This window comes from Pygocentrus nattereri, chromosome 13 (genome assembly GCF_015220715.1).
Source record: "Pygocentrus nattereri isolate fPygNat1 chromosome 13, fPygNat1.pri, whole genome shotgun sequence".
NCBI lineage: Eukaryota > Metazoa > Chordata > Actinopteri > Characiformes > Serrasalmidae > Pygocentrus > Pygocentrus nattereri.
Window position 1 is genome coordinate 17,265,013 of NC_051223.1, and position 15,391 is coordinate 17,280,403.

General features: G+C 38.0%; 1 protein-coding gene and 1 long non-coding RNA gene across 6 annotated transcripts in view; one reads left to right on the plus strand and one right to left on the minus strand.

Annotated features, from left to right (window-relative positions):
• Positions 1-15,391, plus strand: part of myocd (myocardin) — a 142,306-nt gene that overhangs the window by 81,982 nt on the left and 44,933 nt on the right. For all 5 annotated transcript variants that reach the window (XM_017693139.2, XM_037544412.1, XM_037544413.1 and 2 more), the window contains exon 3: positions 323-486. In XM_017693139.2, coding sequence (XP_017548628.1) covers positions 372-486 — 115 coding nt within the window. In that variant the 5' untranslated portion in view covers positions 323-371. The remainder of the gene's footprint in view (positions 1-322; positions 487-15,391) is intronic.
• Positions 7,418-12,491, minus strand: LOC108424872. The gene is made up of 4 exons (XR_001857659.2): positions 12,350-12,491; positions 11,885-11,924; positions 7,836-7,934; positions 7,418-7,659 (listed from the first exon to the last, which is right to left on the minus strand). It is a non-coding gene; the product is annotated as an uncharacterized LOC108424872 (long non-coding RNA).

Genomic DNA, 15,391 nt, shown 5'->3' on the forward strand with positions numbered 1-15,391 from the left:
TTGAGTGAGCTTATGCTTTGTAAATAAACAGACTCACTCTGGTTGCTGCTGAATGTCTTCCGGCTTAAATGGGTTTTAAGCAGAATCAACAGAGAGCTCCCCCATGTTCTCCAGTAAGGCGCAAAATCAAAGCTGTTGTAAAGCTGCTATAAAGATGAGGAGAAGGCTTAGCCGCTAAGTGACGCAGCAAACATATGAATGTTTGCTCAGTCAAAATGCATTATTATGCTGAGTTGACACCAAGCAAATGTAAAATGACGCACTGCTGCCATTGTGCTGCATTAAATATGTCTGGCGTGTTCTGATGAATGTGTTTTGGCAGGGGGACAGACTGTGGGTGATCTGAAGGGAAGGGGAGTGAGGCCAGGGCGATGAACGCTGTGAAGAGCTTTGAGCACAGGCCTGAGCAGAGCCATGGCTGCAGGAACACGGGGAACCCCAACAGCCAAGCCAACAAGACAACACCGCACACACTCAGCAAGAACGGTGAGTAGGGATGATAGCATCTCTGGGCAATTGTATTTTATTTTATTCTAGTTTAGTTAAACGTTGAGCAAGTTAGTCACATTGAGATTAAAATATCATTTGCACTTAAGCCCTAGCCAAGAAGGCAGCACATAACAATCAGAAGGACAACTAATAGAGAGCCAAAAAAAGTTAATAACAAGAGCAAATATAATGATACAATTCTTTGATAGTTATCTTAAAATTAGTCAGGTACATCATTTGCGTCAATTTCAAATGTTTCTGCAGGCCATTCCAAGTTGATGGAGAAACCATAACTAAAAGTTACCTTGCCTTATTAGGATTGCCTAAAAATGTGCATGTCTATCATGCTCTGTTTCTTACTGTAAGAGAGAACAATAGAAGATTTCTTTTGTATTACCATAAATGAATTTGTCATCCAACCATTGATATTTGTTGAGAAGGTAAACTTTGATAGCTTTTCTCTTTAGTAATCAAGTTAATTGAGTAAATGTGACAGCACTAAAATAAATACTGATTTCACACTGTGGCAATAACATATAATCTCTGTATCTTTTATACTAAATGACAGAAACATAAGATGCTTGTTTTGGAGTACCTATTAGCTTTTCACACTGTTCTTCAGCAAGCTTAACAGTGATTACAGGAAGTCTGTCAGAATATGTATGAAAAATGAGAAATCTTGCTGGCACACTGTAAAATGCGATGACTTTAAATTTGTAGCATGACATACTGATGTTTTCTGTGTATTGAGTTTTCACAAATATTTTTCAGCTGTCACCTGTTGCTCAAACACTACTCATAATCTTGTATACACCTAACCTAAACCGTTAACTCGTATACTATTCATAGGCTCAAATATACCTAAACCTCTTACTGAATACTACCCATATACTTAGACATTCTTTAATCACTAAACCTGTTACGCATATGCTACTCATATACTTCTTACCTACACCTGTTACTCATAAACTACTCATATACTCAGATACCCCTTACTTAAACCTGCTACTCATATACTTCTTACCTAAACCTGCTACTCATATACTACTTATATAATTAGATATTTCTTATGTACATCTGTTACTACTGTACTACTCATTTCTTCAGATATTCCTTACTTAAACCTGCTACTCATATACTGCTCATATACTCAGATACACCTTACCCAAACCTGCTACTCATATACTGCTCATATACTCAGATATTCCCTACCTACACCTGTTACTCATAAACTACTCATATACTCAGATACCCCTTACTTAAACCTGCTACTCATATACTTCTTACCTAAACCTGCTACTCATATACTACTTATATAATTAGATATTTCTTATGTACATCTGTTACTACTGTACTACTCATTTCTTCAGATATTCCTTACTTAAACCTGCTACTCATATACTGCTCATATACTCAGATACACCTTACCCAAACCTGCTACTCATATACTGCTCATATACTCAGATATTCCCTACCTACACCTGTTACTCATAAACTACTCATATACTCAGATACCCCTTACTTAAACCTGCTACTCATATACTAAACATGTACTCAGATATTCCCTACCTACACCTATTACTCATAAACTACTCATGTACTCAGATACTCCTTACCCAAACCTGTTACTCATATACTACTCATATACTCAGATACACCTTACCTAAACCTGTTACTCATATACTACTTATCTACTCAAATACTCCTTACCTAAACCTTTTACTCATACACTACACATATATGCCTCATCTAAACCTCTTGTTAAGTGTATTAATGTAGTCATTAAGTGTACCACTTACCTAAACACTCAGTTATACCTTATAATGTGTACTAAACTATGCATTTACTGTAGTCCTTCTTTAGTGTGCTGCAAGCTGAATGAAAATGGTTGTTATTTATCATTTATATTAGGCCTCTGCACAAAAGTCAAAGTTGTGCAAGTAGGCATGACTGGAAGTTCTAGTTTGTAATCAGTCCGTGACCACTGATTTAATCACTTTGTGAACCATTTCGAATCATGTATATTCCTCTTTAAGACCAGCGCTTATTTTTGCCAACATACATACCAGGTAAATAGGTAAGTATGCAAGGCGCCGTTTTGCCAGGTAACTCCCCAGGCCAGATAAAACAAGACTGTTTGAACATTTTATTAGAAGCAGCTGATGACTAATCCATGCTGAAATATCAGTGCGCTCCGCTTTTCCACTTCATAGTCTAATCAAACCGGCTCAAATGCCACTTGAATCACAAGGTTTTTCAGGATGAAAGTATTTGTGGAATCCTGCGATATAAACTGTATTTTTAGCATGATGGATCCCTGGACTCCCAGCCTGAACAGTGAGAGAAATACAGCGTTTCCCACTTCACTCTAAGAGCCTCCTCAGTTTTCCATGATGTCATGTGTGGTGCTTGGGTGAAAGGAACCAAAGAGGAGACGAATGAGCACAAGCTTCAGTATACTTTAGCCATTCAGGTTTTTTTTTTCCCCTCATTATTATTATTTTTTTTTTCTCCTCTCCAAATGAGCCTAATGCCTTAAGAACTTGACCGTGTAGTCCTGTACTGCTGCCAAACCTCTAAAGCCCCAATCTAAATTGAAGATAAGGCCCATGCAGTCACAGTCTCCCTGCTTATTTATGTAAAGCGTCTGGTAATTGAAGGAGCTCCTTTTTGTCTCTATGTATTGTGGTGTGTAGTGGCCCCCTTCTTGCTTGCCTTAACAATACAAGCTCAGTTTATAGTGGTGTTATGCAGTGGGAAAGAATAACATTATGTTAAGGTAAAGCTATTATTATGAACATTTTAAAGAACAGTAGTCTTGACAACTATTGTTGGTTGGGTGAGTGAGTTATCCCATGAAAAGCATCTTCCTTACTAACTTTTCTAGACCACAAAGACTTCACTACCTTTCAGGAACCATTCTGTTGAAATGTTTCAGTTCAACTGAGGTGGTTCTTCTATGGCAGCGCTCCAAAGAGGCCTTCTACGCACCTTTATGTTTATGGGTAGGACAGGCATGTGTGTAAATTTTTCAATCTAAACTGCAAACCAAACTGCTGGTTGAATATAGGGAGCTTCATTTAAAACCTACCTGATGGATCGTGAACCTTGCTTTACTTACGAAGAGATTACTTTTTAATCTCATGCAGCTCTATTTCTTTGGCTGGCTACAACAGAGCCATGCATTAACAGTGAGCGTATCAGCCGTCTGCTCTTGGACTTGGGCCAGAGACCCCTGAACGTCCTTCCAGTCCTGTCATGTGAACTAATCTGTTTGAGCCGGAGAGAAAGCCCCTCGTGTGATTTTAACAGATCATGCCTGTGGGGTTATCCACAATGCTCTATAACCATCAAGACTGCAGGACCTCACAGCGGATGACCACTGCAACAGAGAATTTAAAGGACTACTCAAGCATTCTTCAAACTAATCTCTGTCTGCTGCTTAGGTATCAACAGACAATAATTTTGTTGCCTTTCAATGCACTTAGAAAAGAAAAGTAAACCTATTGGCTGAATTCTGAACACATTTTGAACTCATTACACACAGCATTACACTCTTACATTATGAGGTCTTAGGATGAAACAGACATGATAGAATGCTTTTTACCAAAGCTGTTCTTATTAGTTTGTTCGTTTACTTTAAAACACTGTAGAAACATTATTAGAAAAGAAGAGTTATAAAAAGACATTCTGGTAACTTTCTGCTAACCAGTGATCAGGTAGAGCCAAATGATAACGATTTCCAGTTTAATTGGGAACAGATTTTTTTAGTAAGTTTCTACAATAAACCATTTCACATCAAACCTTTCTGAATTTGTTTACATCTTAAGCACTGCACTATGCAGAAATATTGAAAAATCAGTTTTACTTTCATTTACAAATATCTTGAATTCATTAACATGTATTAATTATGTTTGAATTAATGCAAATATGCCATAACATGTCAAATTGTTGTCTATGGTAGTCAGCATTATGGTACAGATGCATCAGATGGAGGTTAAGATGAGAAACACTGAAATATTCCTTTACATTATTTTTCATTGTGAACATATGCTATTTACTACCCATTTGACTATTTGAACATCACATTTATACACGACATGACATGAGTGTGGGATTTTCATTGGGAATTGTGCTGATAAAAAAGGTGGCAATCTGAAGGTGTTGGTGGCCTGATGTGTTGAAAGAGTCCACATGATGGCATCGTTCACACAAAAGCAGCCTCGGATGCCTTCACTCATGCTTGTGTTTACGTGACAGTAGTCATATTGTGCAAGAACAGCTTTATTTCACTGCATGGCAGGCGCCTAGTGGTGACTGACTGACACATTTCAGCCTTATTTTATGCTCTTGTCTCCAATATAAAAGTGAGGAAGCCTTTCGTCTGCTTTAAGCTGTGTTTAGTCAGTGCACTGAACATATGTTTCAGATCAGAACAAAGTGCCCCTGTCTTCTGATGTGCTACTGTTTACCAAACAGGATTTTTGTCCAGCAGAACTCATTTTTTGTTAGCTCAGTTGTCAGTGAGATAATACGTTGTCAAGAGGCTGTAAACCAAACTAGGAGAAGACTCAGGAATGTTGGCTTTCTGAGATGTTTTAATGTTATCTTCTTCACTCTGTCCATCTCTTGAAGGACAAGGTGAGTAATTTCATTATCAAAGTGAAATAATGTGGCCTTTTGTTTCAGATAAGAGCAGCAAGTATTGCTTGGTTTTTGTACGTTCAATTCGATTCACTTCATTTAGTTGTATCTGAAGAGTGCTTTTCACAATAGACATTGTCCCAAAACAGCTTTACAAAAATGTGGGTCCAGACCCCTAATGAGAAAACCGACGGTGAAATTCTCTAAGAGCATGAGGAAGAAACCCTGAGAGCAACCAAGACTCAAAGGGAGAACCCACTCTCCTCTGGGCTGTAACAGATATGATTACAGTGTAGCTGCAAGGAGGTAGTTTTACTTATATTAAAGCCAATAGCCAAACTGCGTTCCTAGGCCATGTATAGCCCTGTTTACATGCAAACCAGCATATTCTGATCTAACAACGCTCTTCAAAATAAGGTTCCTAAAGGGTTATTGGCTTGTGTGCTTGCTTCTAGCACAAAACCTTTAACTTTGTGGAAGTTCTTCAAAATTTAGAAGGTTCTTTATTTTTGCACATCACAAAATGGTTCTTTACAGAATATACTGGTTCTTTTACGGCAATGCTCCGAAGAACCTCTGTTGGAAGTGTCATTTTTAAGTATGTACAATTAGAATGCTAATGTTTATGTCACTAATGTTTGTTTTGGTGTCATAAGTCTGTCATCACACATGTGCTCCTGGAACAGTTGAAACCATTTTTTGAATACAATAAGCTTAAGTCCAATAAAACCTTAGCTGGACTATGAAAATGAAACCGTGCTGTTTACATGACCATGTCTTAGAGAGAGTAGGAGGCTTTGGAAAAAAGATTTACTAATGCCTTACGTCACGCAGACTCCATTGTGGTGTTAAAAAGCAACTGTCATGATTTAATGGACTGGCGCAGAGACACTTCAGCACCTATACAAATAACGAACGGGCACTCAGTGGTAGTTCGTGCTTCTACCCGACTGCATATTCATTTCCCTCTAAAATAGCAAAATATGGCGAGGACAACATTACAGTGAAGCACACACTTTAATTGACTAAGACTGGTAGTAAACACTGAAATGTTTGTTGGTGCTAACGTGTCTGCCGCAGAATTTCTGAGCATATTTGTTTGTTTTTGATAGAAACACCTGCCGTGCATGCAATATTCTTAATGTGATGAAAACCAAGCTAAATAGTTTAACTGTTTAAATAGTTTACGCTGTGCTGTTTTGTAGGCAAAGGTTTATATTCATCTATTCTAAGACAACCACAGATTCAAGATTCAAGAGTTTTAATGTCATATGCACAGCTGAAACAGGCAGTTACACAATAGTGTGATTATTCATTATTATCATGAGTGATCATTTTGAATGCTAGATAAACAGATTTTACAATTCCACATGGTTTCTAAATGCTCTCAGCACAGACGTCATGTTTAGCTCATCCTCCCAGCCAAAAATGAATGTTTTAAAACAAAAAGTATTTAAAAATTATTTCTTTTTCTCAAGCTTCTGAAGAATCAATGTATTGTCTCAAAATGATAACTCGTGATAATAATGAATAATCACACTATTTTTCTTTTTGCTAATTAGTCATTGTTCTGACTTGATAGGTTAAGACATTGAGAAAATAAGTCATTATTTCAACCTGAGTTAACATTTGAATCTGGAACAAAAAAGGTTAAAAAAATCTCTTTCTGGTAGAAAAAAAACGGGCCAAACATGGTTATATTGTGCTGGTCATTACTGTTGTTAGTTACTATCCTGTGCTATGTTCTTATAATAACGATATTATAGCAGATTTTTAACAGATAACCTGATCAAAAATACGTGCTGACAATCAGCGCCTCTCTTAGTAAATCTGCTCCTCCAATGTTAAAGGTGTGTCAGAAAACTGTCTAAATTACAAAATGAACTTGCCATCATCTGTCTTTCAGGTTTTATGACAACGATGCCAATGTTGTATTACATGCATGATTACGGATACTTACTTCCATATAAATCCAATTTGGTAGAAGTGGAAAAAACAAGCAAGAAACTTTTGAAATATGCCATCATGTCAAAAAGAAAAGGAAAAAAAAAGCACAAAACATTTGAGAATGAATTCTCAGGAACATACAATCAATAGCTTTGGCCAAACATCAAAGCTCCTGATTGTTTAGCTGGCTTAATAATTATAATGAGGGAGCTTCCACAAAACAGTGAAACCTTTACCTTTTTTCCTTTGTTTCATAGCCATCTCATGCGAACCAAAATGTCACCTGATCCTATCTTGAAAGTGAATTGAAGGGAGGAAGGAGGCTCTGACAAAACAATTTTGGCTCTTATGTTCAGATCAACACCTGCCTTTAAAAAAGCCTTTATTGTTACAGTCTGGGGAAGGCAGAACGGTGCGCTGGGAAGCTTTCATGTGAGTTCCATGCTGGTTTTGTGGCGACTATGGGTGAGAGATTACACCCATCTGTTTGAAATTGTCCAGCGAGGCAGGCGAAAAGGGATCACTCGATCTCCTGGGTTATGAAAACGCTGAACTACATGAAGACACCGACTGTAGTAACTGTGACAGAAGAGGAAAAAGTCATTAGTGTGAGTTCATTGCGATGCCGGGAGGGCGAGACTTTTTCTATTTGTGTTTCAGCCGGCGAGTGACAGTGTTTAATCGCAGGTGAAAACCCTAATATGGCTCTTTTAATCTGCTTTGCAATAACATTCACAAATGTTTGGAGCTGATACCTGATATCTAGCCGAACTCGTGCATTCAATCCGGCTTCTTGTCCAACACTACTTTGTTTACTCCGAAAGGTCTCACATCATTTATCAGCTAAGAAAATACTAAAAAAAAAAAAAAAAAAAAAAAGGAAGTTAGCAATACTGTGCCAAAGCACGCAGCTGATATGATCAGTGCAAAATAAAAACAAAATCTTGGGCCCAGCGTTTCCTCATTAAGGAACAAGTGGAAGGTGCAGCGATGTATTATGCCTGCTGTTGTTCCGCGGCTCCAGCTCATCCATGAAATTACTCACATGTACATCCATCATTTGATTCCAGCTTTGAAGGGAGCTGGTAATGAGGATTAGTTGACGGATAATGCGTTTCTGGCCATCGGCGCCTGGCCCTCATGTCCATAAATATAAATAGGTATTTATGGCCCAGAAGATTGAGGAATGAAATGAGATGAAGAGGAAAAAATAAGCGATGAATTTTAAAAGCGGGTGAAAAATGTTTGAAGGTTCGCCTTTCTGGTGCCTCCCGGGAACTTTGTAATTGGTATCACATTGAGTCATATTATAGTAAAACATTATTGAAAACTATACTCGGTCTTGAGCTTAAAAGCATAAATAAGGCATCATTACTTTTGTTGCAACAGTGCTTTGCACATATGGCATGTGTTCACTTGACTGGACATTGATAGTTGAGTTTGTTGTAAGCTTTGAAAAATCCATTCCCACAGCCAAGAGTTGCTCACCTATGTGGAATGTACAGTTGAAATTGGTTTGCAGCTAATAGAAATAAAGGGCATTGCTGGTACATTAGAAAGTCATGGCAGCTCTTTGCTATACTTTTCTGCTCTCTTGTAAGTTAATTCATTTTATGCTTGAAATTAGATTTACACATAAGTAGATGACATCATACTGCCGAAATGAGTGTAAACGCTTTTAACTGCTTTATTAAAACAAATGGGCTTATTATTGGCTTATCTGACAGACTGAACCTATTTTAAAGGGGCCAATGCACTAGGCTTATGAAACTGCTGACCGCCCATGGTAAATCACACAATTAAAACCTATGTAGACACACATGCACTCAGGTTTTCCTGTCTTTGTTGGGTATTTCCATTGACTTCTGTATGCCTACAGCTAAATGCTGAATGCTGCTGTACTACCTTTTCCTCTGATATTTATAGCACACTAAGCTAGCCACAACTACTAGGATTTCGTCAGCCTCATTATGATTGACTATCCACACCCCATGTGTATGCACTAGTTTTAACCTGTCCTATTGGGACAAACTGGCATTTAACCCACCACTTTTCAAAGTACTGGGGTGATGCCCTACCACTTTTTGATTGAGTAGAGGATGCAAACATTGAAACAAAACTCCACTCTGCTCAAAATGCACAGACCACTGGCCTATAGACATATGGTCAAACATAGTGGCAGAACTAATCAAAATCTCTATTTCATCTGGGGGGGCAGAACATTTCCCAAATAGTAAAATCTTGTGTATTACTCAGTAGAAATGCTTTTACTACACAAACCAATTCACATGTTCACAGGTTATGTTGCCACGCTATGTGAAATATACAATCAATTCAAATACTTCTTATTGCTACCTTGCTAAGCTAAGATCTGATGTTCTTCAGAGATGATAGCAAATTTTGCTATCTGAGTAGAGCCCATGGAAGTGGGCAAAGTCAGAACAAACATGGACACTGTTTATTAATGGGTTTACAGGTTTATTGAGGCATGTTATTATACTATGAGCCATATCATAAGCTGTATGTAGTGGCGAAAGTTGGTTTAGGTTAGTGGCATAGTCTTTTTTTTTGCCACTCAGCATCTTTTTTTATAATATATTTTGTTCCCCCCAGTGACCCTGAGGGAGAAGTAGCTTAGAAACTGTGTGTATGTGTGTATTTTGTTCCATCACTTTTAGGGGTGTAGTTTTGCAAATAGTTGCCCACTTTGAGCTCTATGACAAGACATTTGGAGGGAGATATTGTACCCGAATTGAATACATCAACATTTGTGAAGTTTACCACATCAACTGCCACAACATGTCAATCAAATGGCCCTTGCCTGTAAAAGCGGTTCTTCTCCACTTTAACTGAGAAGACGCACCAGATTCTTTGATCATAGGCCGAAAGCTTGGTTGATAGCCTGCACATAACCCATATCTAACCTTAATCTAAAAAAAAAACAAAAAACAAACCACAGACAAACAGTTTAGCAGTTTCTTACTTTTTAAAAGCATTTTCCCCACAGTGTCAACATTTTAATGTTTTCCATCATTCTGGGGACATTTAGTCCCCCATGGAGAGCTAATTACATGGTCCTTTACCCCAACACATGTGTTCCAACTCACTGGACATTTTTTTTTGAGGGGCACAAAGCTCATACAGAGTTAATTATAACCTTGCCTTTAACGCTGAGATGCCAACCATCCAAGGAACAGTGTTTTCTTTATATTGACCAAATTCACCCCAAACTGTAACGTCATCTATTAATTCATTCATCACTCACGACACTAGATGATAAGGAATGTTGACTATAAAACATTGCCTGGTGGAACCGGAAAAGATGAGGTCACTACATCCAGAGGTCTATTTATAGCTGTTTAACGGGTACATATTAAACAAAGCATTCAGAAAGTCAATTAAGAAACCACTCGGCCACAATGACCCGAAAACAACCCGCGAGGTTATTCTAAAACAAAGAGCCGTGGTTTTAGAAGGGCCAGGCTGCTCGGGGATGCATGTGGTCAGGGAGTAAAGGACTTAAAACCATGGATTTCAGGGCGGCAAAGATTAATGAACAGTTTCTTTTTCCAGGTGTTGTATTGTGGATACAAGAGATTTAGATTGTGAATTTTACCAAGGAAGAAATCCTTTCCTTGGAAATGAAAACAGTAACACAAAATACTGGCCTGATCCAGCTCAGCTGAGAAATGAAGACGCCACTGCACATTCCTACTTCAAAAAGTGATTCTGATTTTTTTTTCGGCCCTTAACAGTATTTCCAACTTCTGAATTTGCCTCATGGGTATTGCGTTGGCTTATTACAGATGAGCTAAAAATATGACTGTTCAGGGGTCATAAATTTAAACAAAAGCAAAAGAAATCGCAGATCTCCATGTTTTAGTGGAATACCATTTTATTGCTAGCAACTTATTGCTCTAGACAAAAATGAATGGAAGTATTTTCATCATCCACTGCACTTCATGATGACATGAAAACATGTCCTTTGTTAACACGGTCAGAAGAAAGAGTGATTTTTCAGCAGCATGAGGGTTAAAGAATCATTTTAGAGGAAATAAACATATACACCCTTTAAACCGGTGGTTCTATAAGGTTTCTTTAGTAATAGTGGTTATAGAGAGACTGTGATGACTCACAAAAAACTTCTTTGCACGGTTAAATAGTTCTTCTCTAATGGAAACCTGTTGTATAGAGTTCTTCAAAGAACCTTTAAAAAAGTTAAAAGGGTTCTGCTATTTTTACAAGCCATATAACCTTTTGTTTGGTACCATAGAGAACTCTTTTTGGTAGGAGTGTAGTTTTGATGTTGGCAAAAGGTTCTTTGGAGTGATGCTATAAAAGAATCACTTTGTGTTCCAAAGAGAACCTTTCAATGGAGGGATGTTTTAAGAGCCATTTTTGTAAATGAGCTGTGCAGTGTGAAGAACCTCCACCTGATGTAAAGGAAAGAACACTTAAATTTGTGCAGAACCTTTAAACCTATGGAACAAAGCCTTAAATTGGTACAGAACCTTTAAAACCTTTGCTTTGTAATAGCATCTTCGATCCTTAAACCTGTAAAAAGTTCTTTACACTCACAGATCTCTTTTTTTAAGCCTGCTTCTCAAGGAAACCAAAAGTGGTTCTTCCCCAGCACCACTCAAAGAACCATTTCAGGCATCTGTAAGTGTATTCCAATTAAGGGACTGTCCCAGAATTGTACGTCCAAGTCAAGAAACATTTAATAAGTGATTATTAAATAGGAACCCTTGACACTGTTTGGATTTTGCAGCTGGGAAAAGGACGGCATTTCTAGGGAAATCACCTGCTTTCAGATTCCAACCTCCTCCAACCTCTTGCATGTTCTGAAGAACAAACCAAAATAAGAATTAATTTGAAGTTGTTCTCACCAGCGACCCAGGTATGTATCATTCCACAGCAGAGGTAAGTTAGAACCATATGTCAATTTTCATAGAAAAGCACCTGGCTATGATTAGAGGCATGCTGTTGATGATAGGAATGCACTGAACACAGGCAGCTAGGAAAACAGTCATTTAAAGAAGGCAACAAGCACATTAATGCGAAACAGGTCCGTATCAACCCACAGGCCTGATAGTACCGCACGCTTTAGAGCAACACTTAGAGTTTATTACTCAGCATTGTAATTCATCTTGTTGCCAGCTCAAACGTCTCAAACACAATATGGGACTTTATTATTCAATAAAAGAACAATATAATCCCTTTTACAATTTCCTCCCCGGTAAGCGAGCATGCGTTGTCTTCATTTTACCTGCGTCGGCTCTTCTTCGTAGGCGATGCTCGGATTAAGTAAGTCCAATAGGAACTGCCAGAGAAGGCTTTTTCCTCAGGGTGAGTTAAAATGCCTAGATTTATTGAGAGAATAATTTGGTAATGCTTCATTTGAAGACCTCTCTCACACTAGCTATGAAAGCCTATCATAAGCACTTCACAACACCCCCGATAAACAGCATACTTAAGTCAGCAGCCATAAATACCCACAGTGTGTAATGCATGTGGTATGTCATGACACAGTTTGGGTTGGCTAATGCATTGGTATTTCTAGTGAACCTGTTGGGTGATGTAAGTATTTACGAATGCTTATAATGTGAATTTGAAGGTAATGTGTATCTTATCAAAGTTAGGATCGAGTTCACAAGCAGAATTTCATTTCACAATGTTAATTACACTTTTTTCAGGCTTTCTGCTTTGAAGGCAAGTGTAGCACATGGATCTGCATTTCTGAGCTGATCTGAAGGTTACATGCTTTAAGGGTTATGTACTACTGAAAGTAGTAGGCTACTGAAATTCTATTTGAATGCTGAACATTTTCTCATCTGCTTAATCTCTAAGTGTACACTTATAGTATAATTACAAGTTTTGTTGATTCTCTCTAAGTAAAAATAAGTTAACACATCCTCTATAGGGAACCAGCACTAATAATCTTAGTGCATAAATTCCATTCATTTAGAAGTGAATAAAAACTTTTGATGCATGTTGGAACTAAATCTATAGGAAAGTAAATATTCAAGACCGGTGCTGGTGATCACTGCTGTAGAGGTCATTTGACCAGGGCACTCTGACTTTAAATAAGACTTTTAATAAGCCTTTTGCCCTCCTATAACTATTATCAATTTTGATTGTACATTTCTGGAGAATTTAACTATAACATGACACTGATGGTGATAAAGAAGAACACATGCCCTACAGCAAGTTTCAGTGGGAAGGAATCTTAATCAATGGAGGGATCAGTATGCACCAGTATTAAACATTGAAATGAATGAACGACTAGGAGACATTCTAAAGTGACACGCTTTTATAAGCAAAAGAACATTCAGTTTCGTTATGAAGACGCATCAAAATGTGTTAATCACTATATTGCCATCGCAGAATGTGTTCATGACTATATTGCCTTGAAATAGAAAATATTTCCCTCGTATGTTTCAGTGTAGTATGTAGGTAATATGCTTTAATTAAACAACACCAGGGGTCCCTAGTGTTGGCCCTCTCACTTCAAAGTCCGGCCAGTTTTCTAACTGCTCAAAAATGCCCTCCAATTGCTTTGAAAACATGTTTCTGTTGCACTCTTATAATTCAGGATGAACCCTAAAGTGTTCTTGCAAGTTTTTTATTCAGCTTAAACAAATAAGTTACCATCAACTGTTTTTTTGGAAAAAGCCCGCTAACGTCATGGCAATGTTTACACAGCTGCTTGTCGCAATGGGTCAAGTACCATTGTTGTGTTGGTAAAGCACATTTTTTCAAAGCCAACATGTAAACACGGTATTACCCTGCAACCTAGCTGGTAACTGTGCTAAATAAAAAACATAATTCCCTACTATGAGCAAATGATGATTAAAAAAATCCATTCTCCTTACCCAGTGGTGTAAAGGGTAGGACTTAATTAGCCTTCGTCTTCTATGGTACGTTGTCAGCCGCTAAAATGGCAGTTAAATGCATGGTCAGGAAATTGTATGTCGGGTTTAATGTGTAATTTTGTTTTTCTTGCTCTGGTTGTTGTCGTTGCAATGTAGTAAGCTTATTGGTAATTGTCAGCCTCAGTTTCTGAGACATAATTCTTCATAGCTGGCCCCCTAACCTCTAACTAGACCCCCCTAAAATGAAATTCTGGTGATCTCACTTATCCATACTAATCAAATCCTAACAAGTTACCCCAAAAGAGGAGTTAAAACTGCTGTATCTGTTTATTTGGTTGGATATTACTGACATATAATTCAAATGGTGTGATTCTAATGTCTGAAAAGTGTGAGAAGGTCTTAATAAATTTGTTGGTATTACCACATAAGAGGCACTGTGGGAATTTAAGAATCTGCTTCAACAAGACTGTTTTAATGTACTGAACCCCAAAAGGCATTGTATTTGTTAACAGTAGAAAGAGAAAACATTTTACGCTAATTTTATCTAAATATACTTACCTGTATACAGTGTTAGAGACAATGGCAGTGTTGAAGACAGGTCTGAATTATTTGTGATCGTTATTGTGCACATTGTAATTCATTTTTCCCATTGGTTTGACACTGACACAGAGAGATGGAGGACCTATAGGTATGATAAGGTACTAGCAGCAGAGGCTGGGTTTTTACCCTTTTCAGTTTGATTTGGTGTAGTCTGTGAGGCTTAACAGCCCTCAGACCTTTTGGTTGGCCATACTGGTCAAAGCTGGGGAGGAGTGACTGCCGTATATTAGCAGCTGGCTAATGGAATCACTGAGCCCATTTACTGCTTTTAATCAGAACCCAGGACTGTAAATATTGTTCTTTTATTGCCTATTTTTATTTGCTTGAACACTTAATAAAGTAGTGCATTGGAAACTTGCCTTGTGACTGCAGTGTCATCTTTGTAGTGGACCAACTCTTTGGAAACTCTTGATTATCCCACCAAAAAGGTGTCCATGACAACAAGGCACTGACTAGTATTTATGCTATAGTTTGTTGTTGTCTGTAAAGCAGTTATTTGTAGCCCCTCCGTTTGTTGATTTCTCACTAAATAAATGAATTATAACCAGATTGTGAATGAAATCCCATCTCTGTGAGCTTTCTATACCACTGGGGAGCCCAATCCTGGTCCTGGAGATCTGCTTCCCTGGAGAGTTCAGACCCAACGCTCCTGACTTGTGTTTAGTTGTCCCTGAAGGCTTTGTTGTCTGGAACAGGTGTGTTAGATTAGGGTTGGAGCTAAACATTTCAGGGTGAAAGATCTCCAGGACTAGGATTGCAGCATCAGAGCTGCTGTTCTCCAAATATCCAGCTCAGGCGCCAGTTGGGTGTGTCCTTTCAAAAAGCAGTCAATGTCA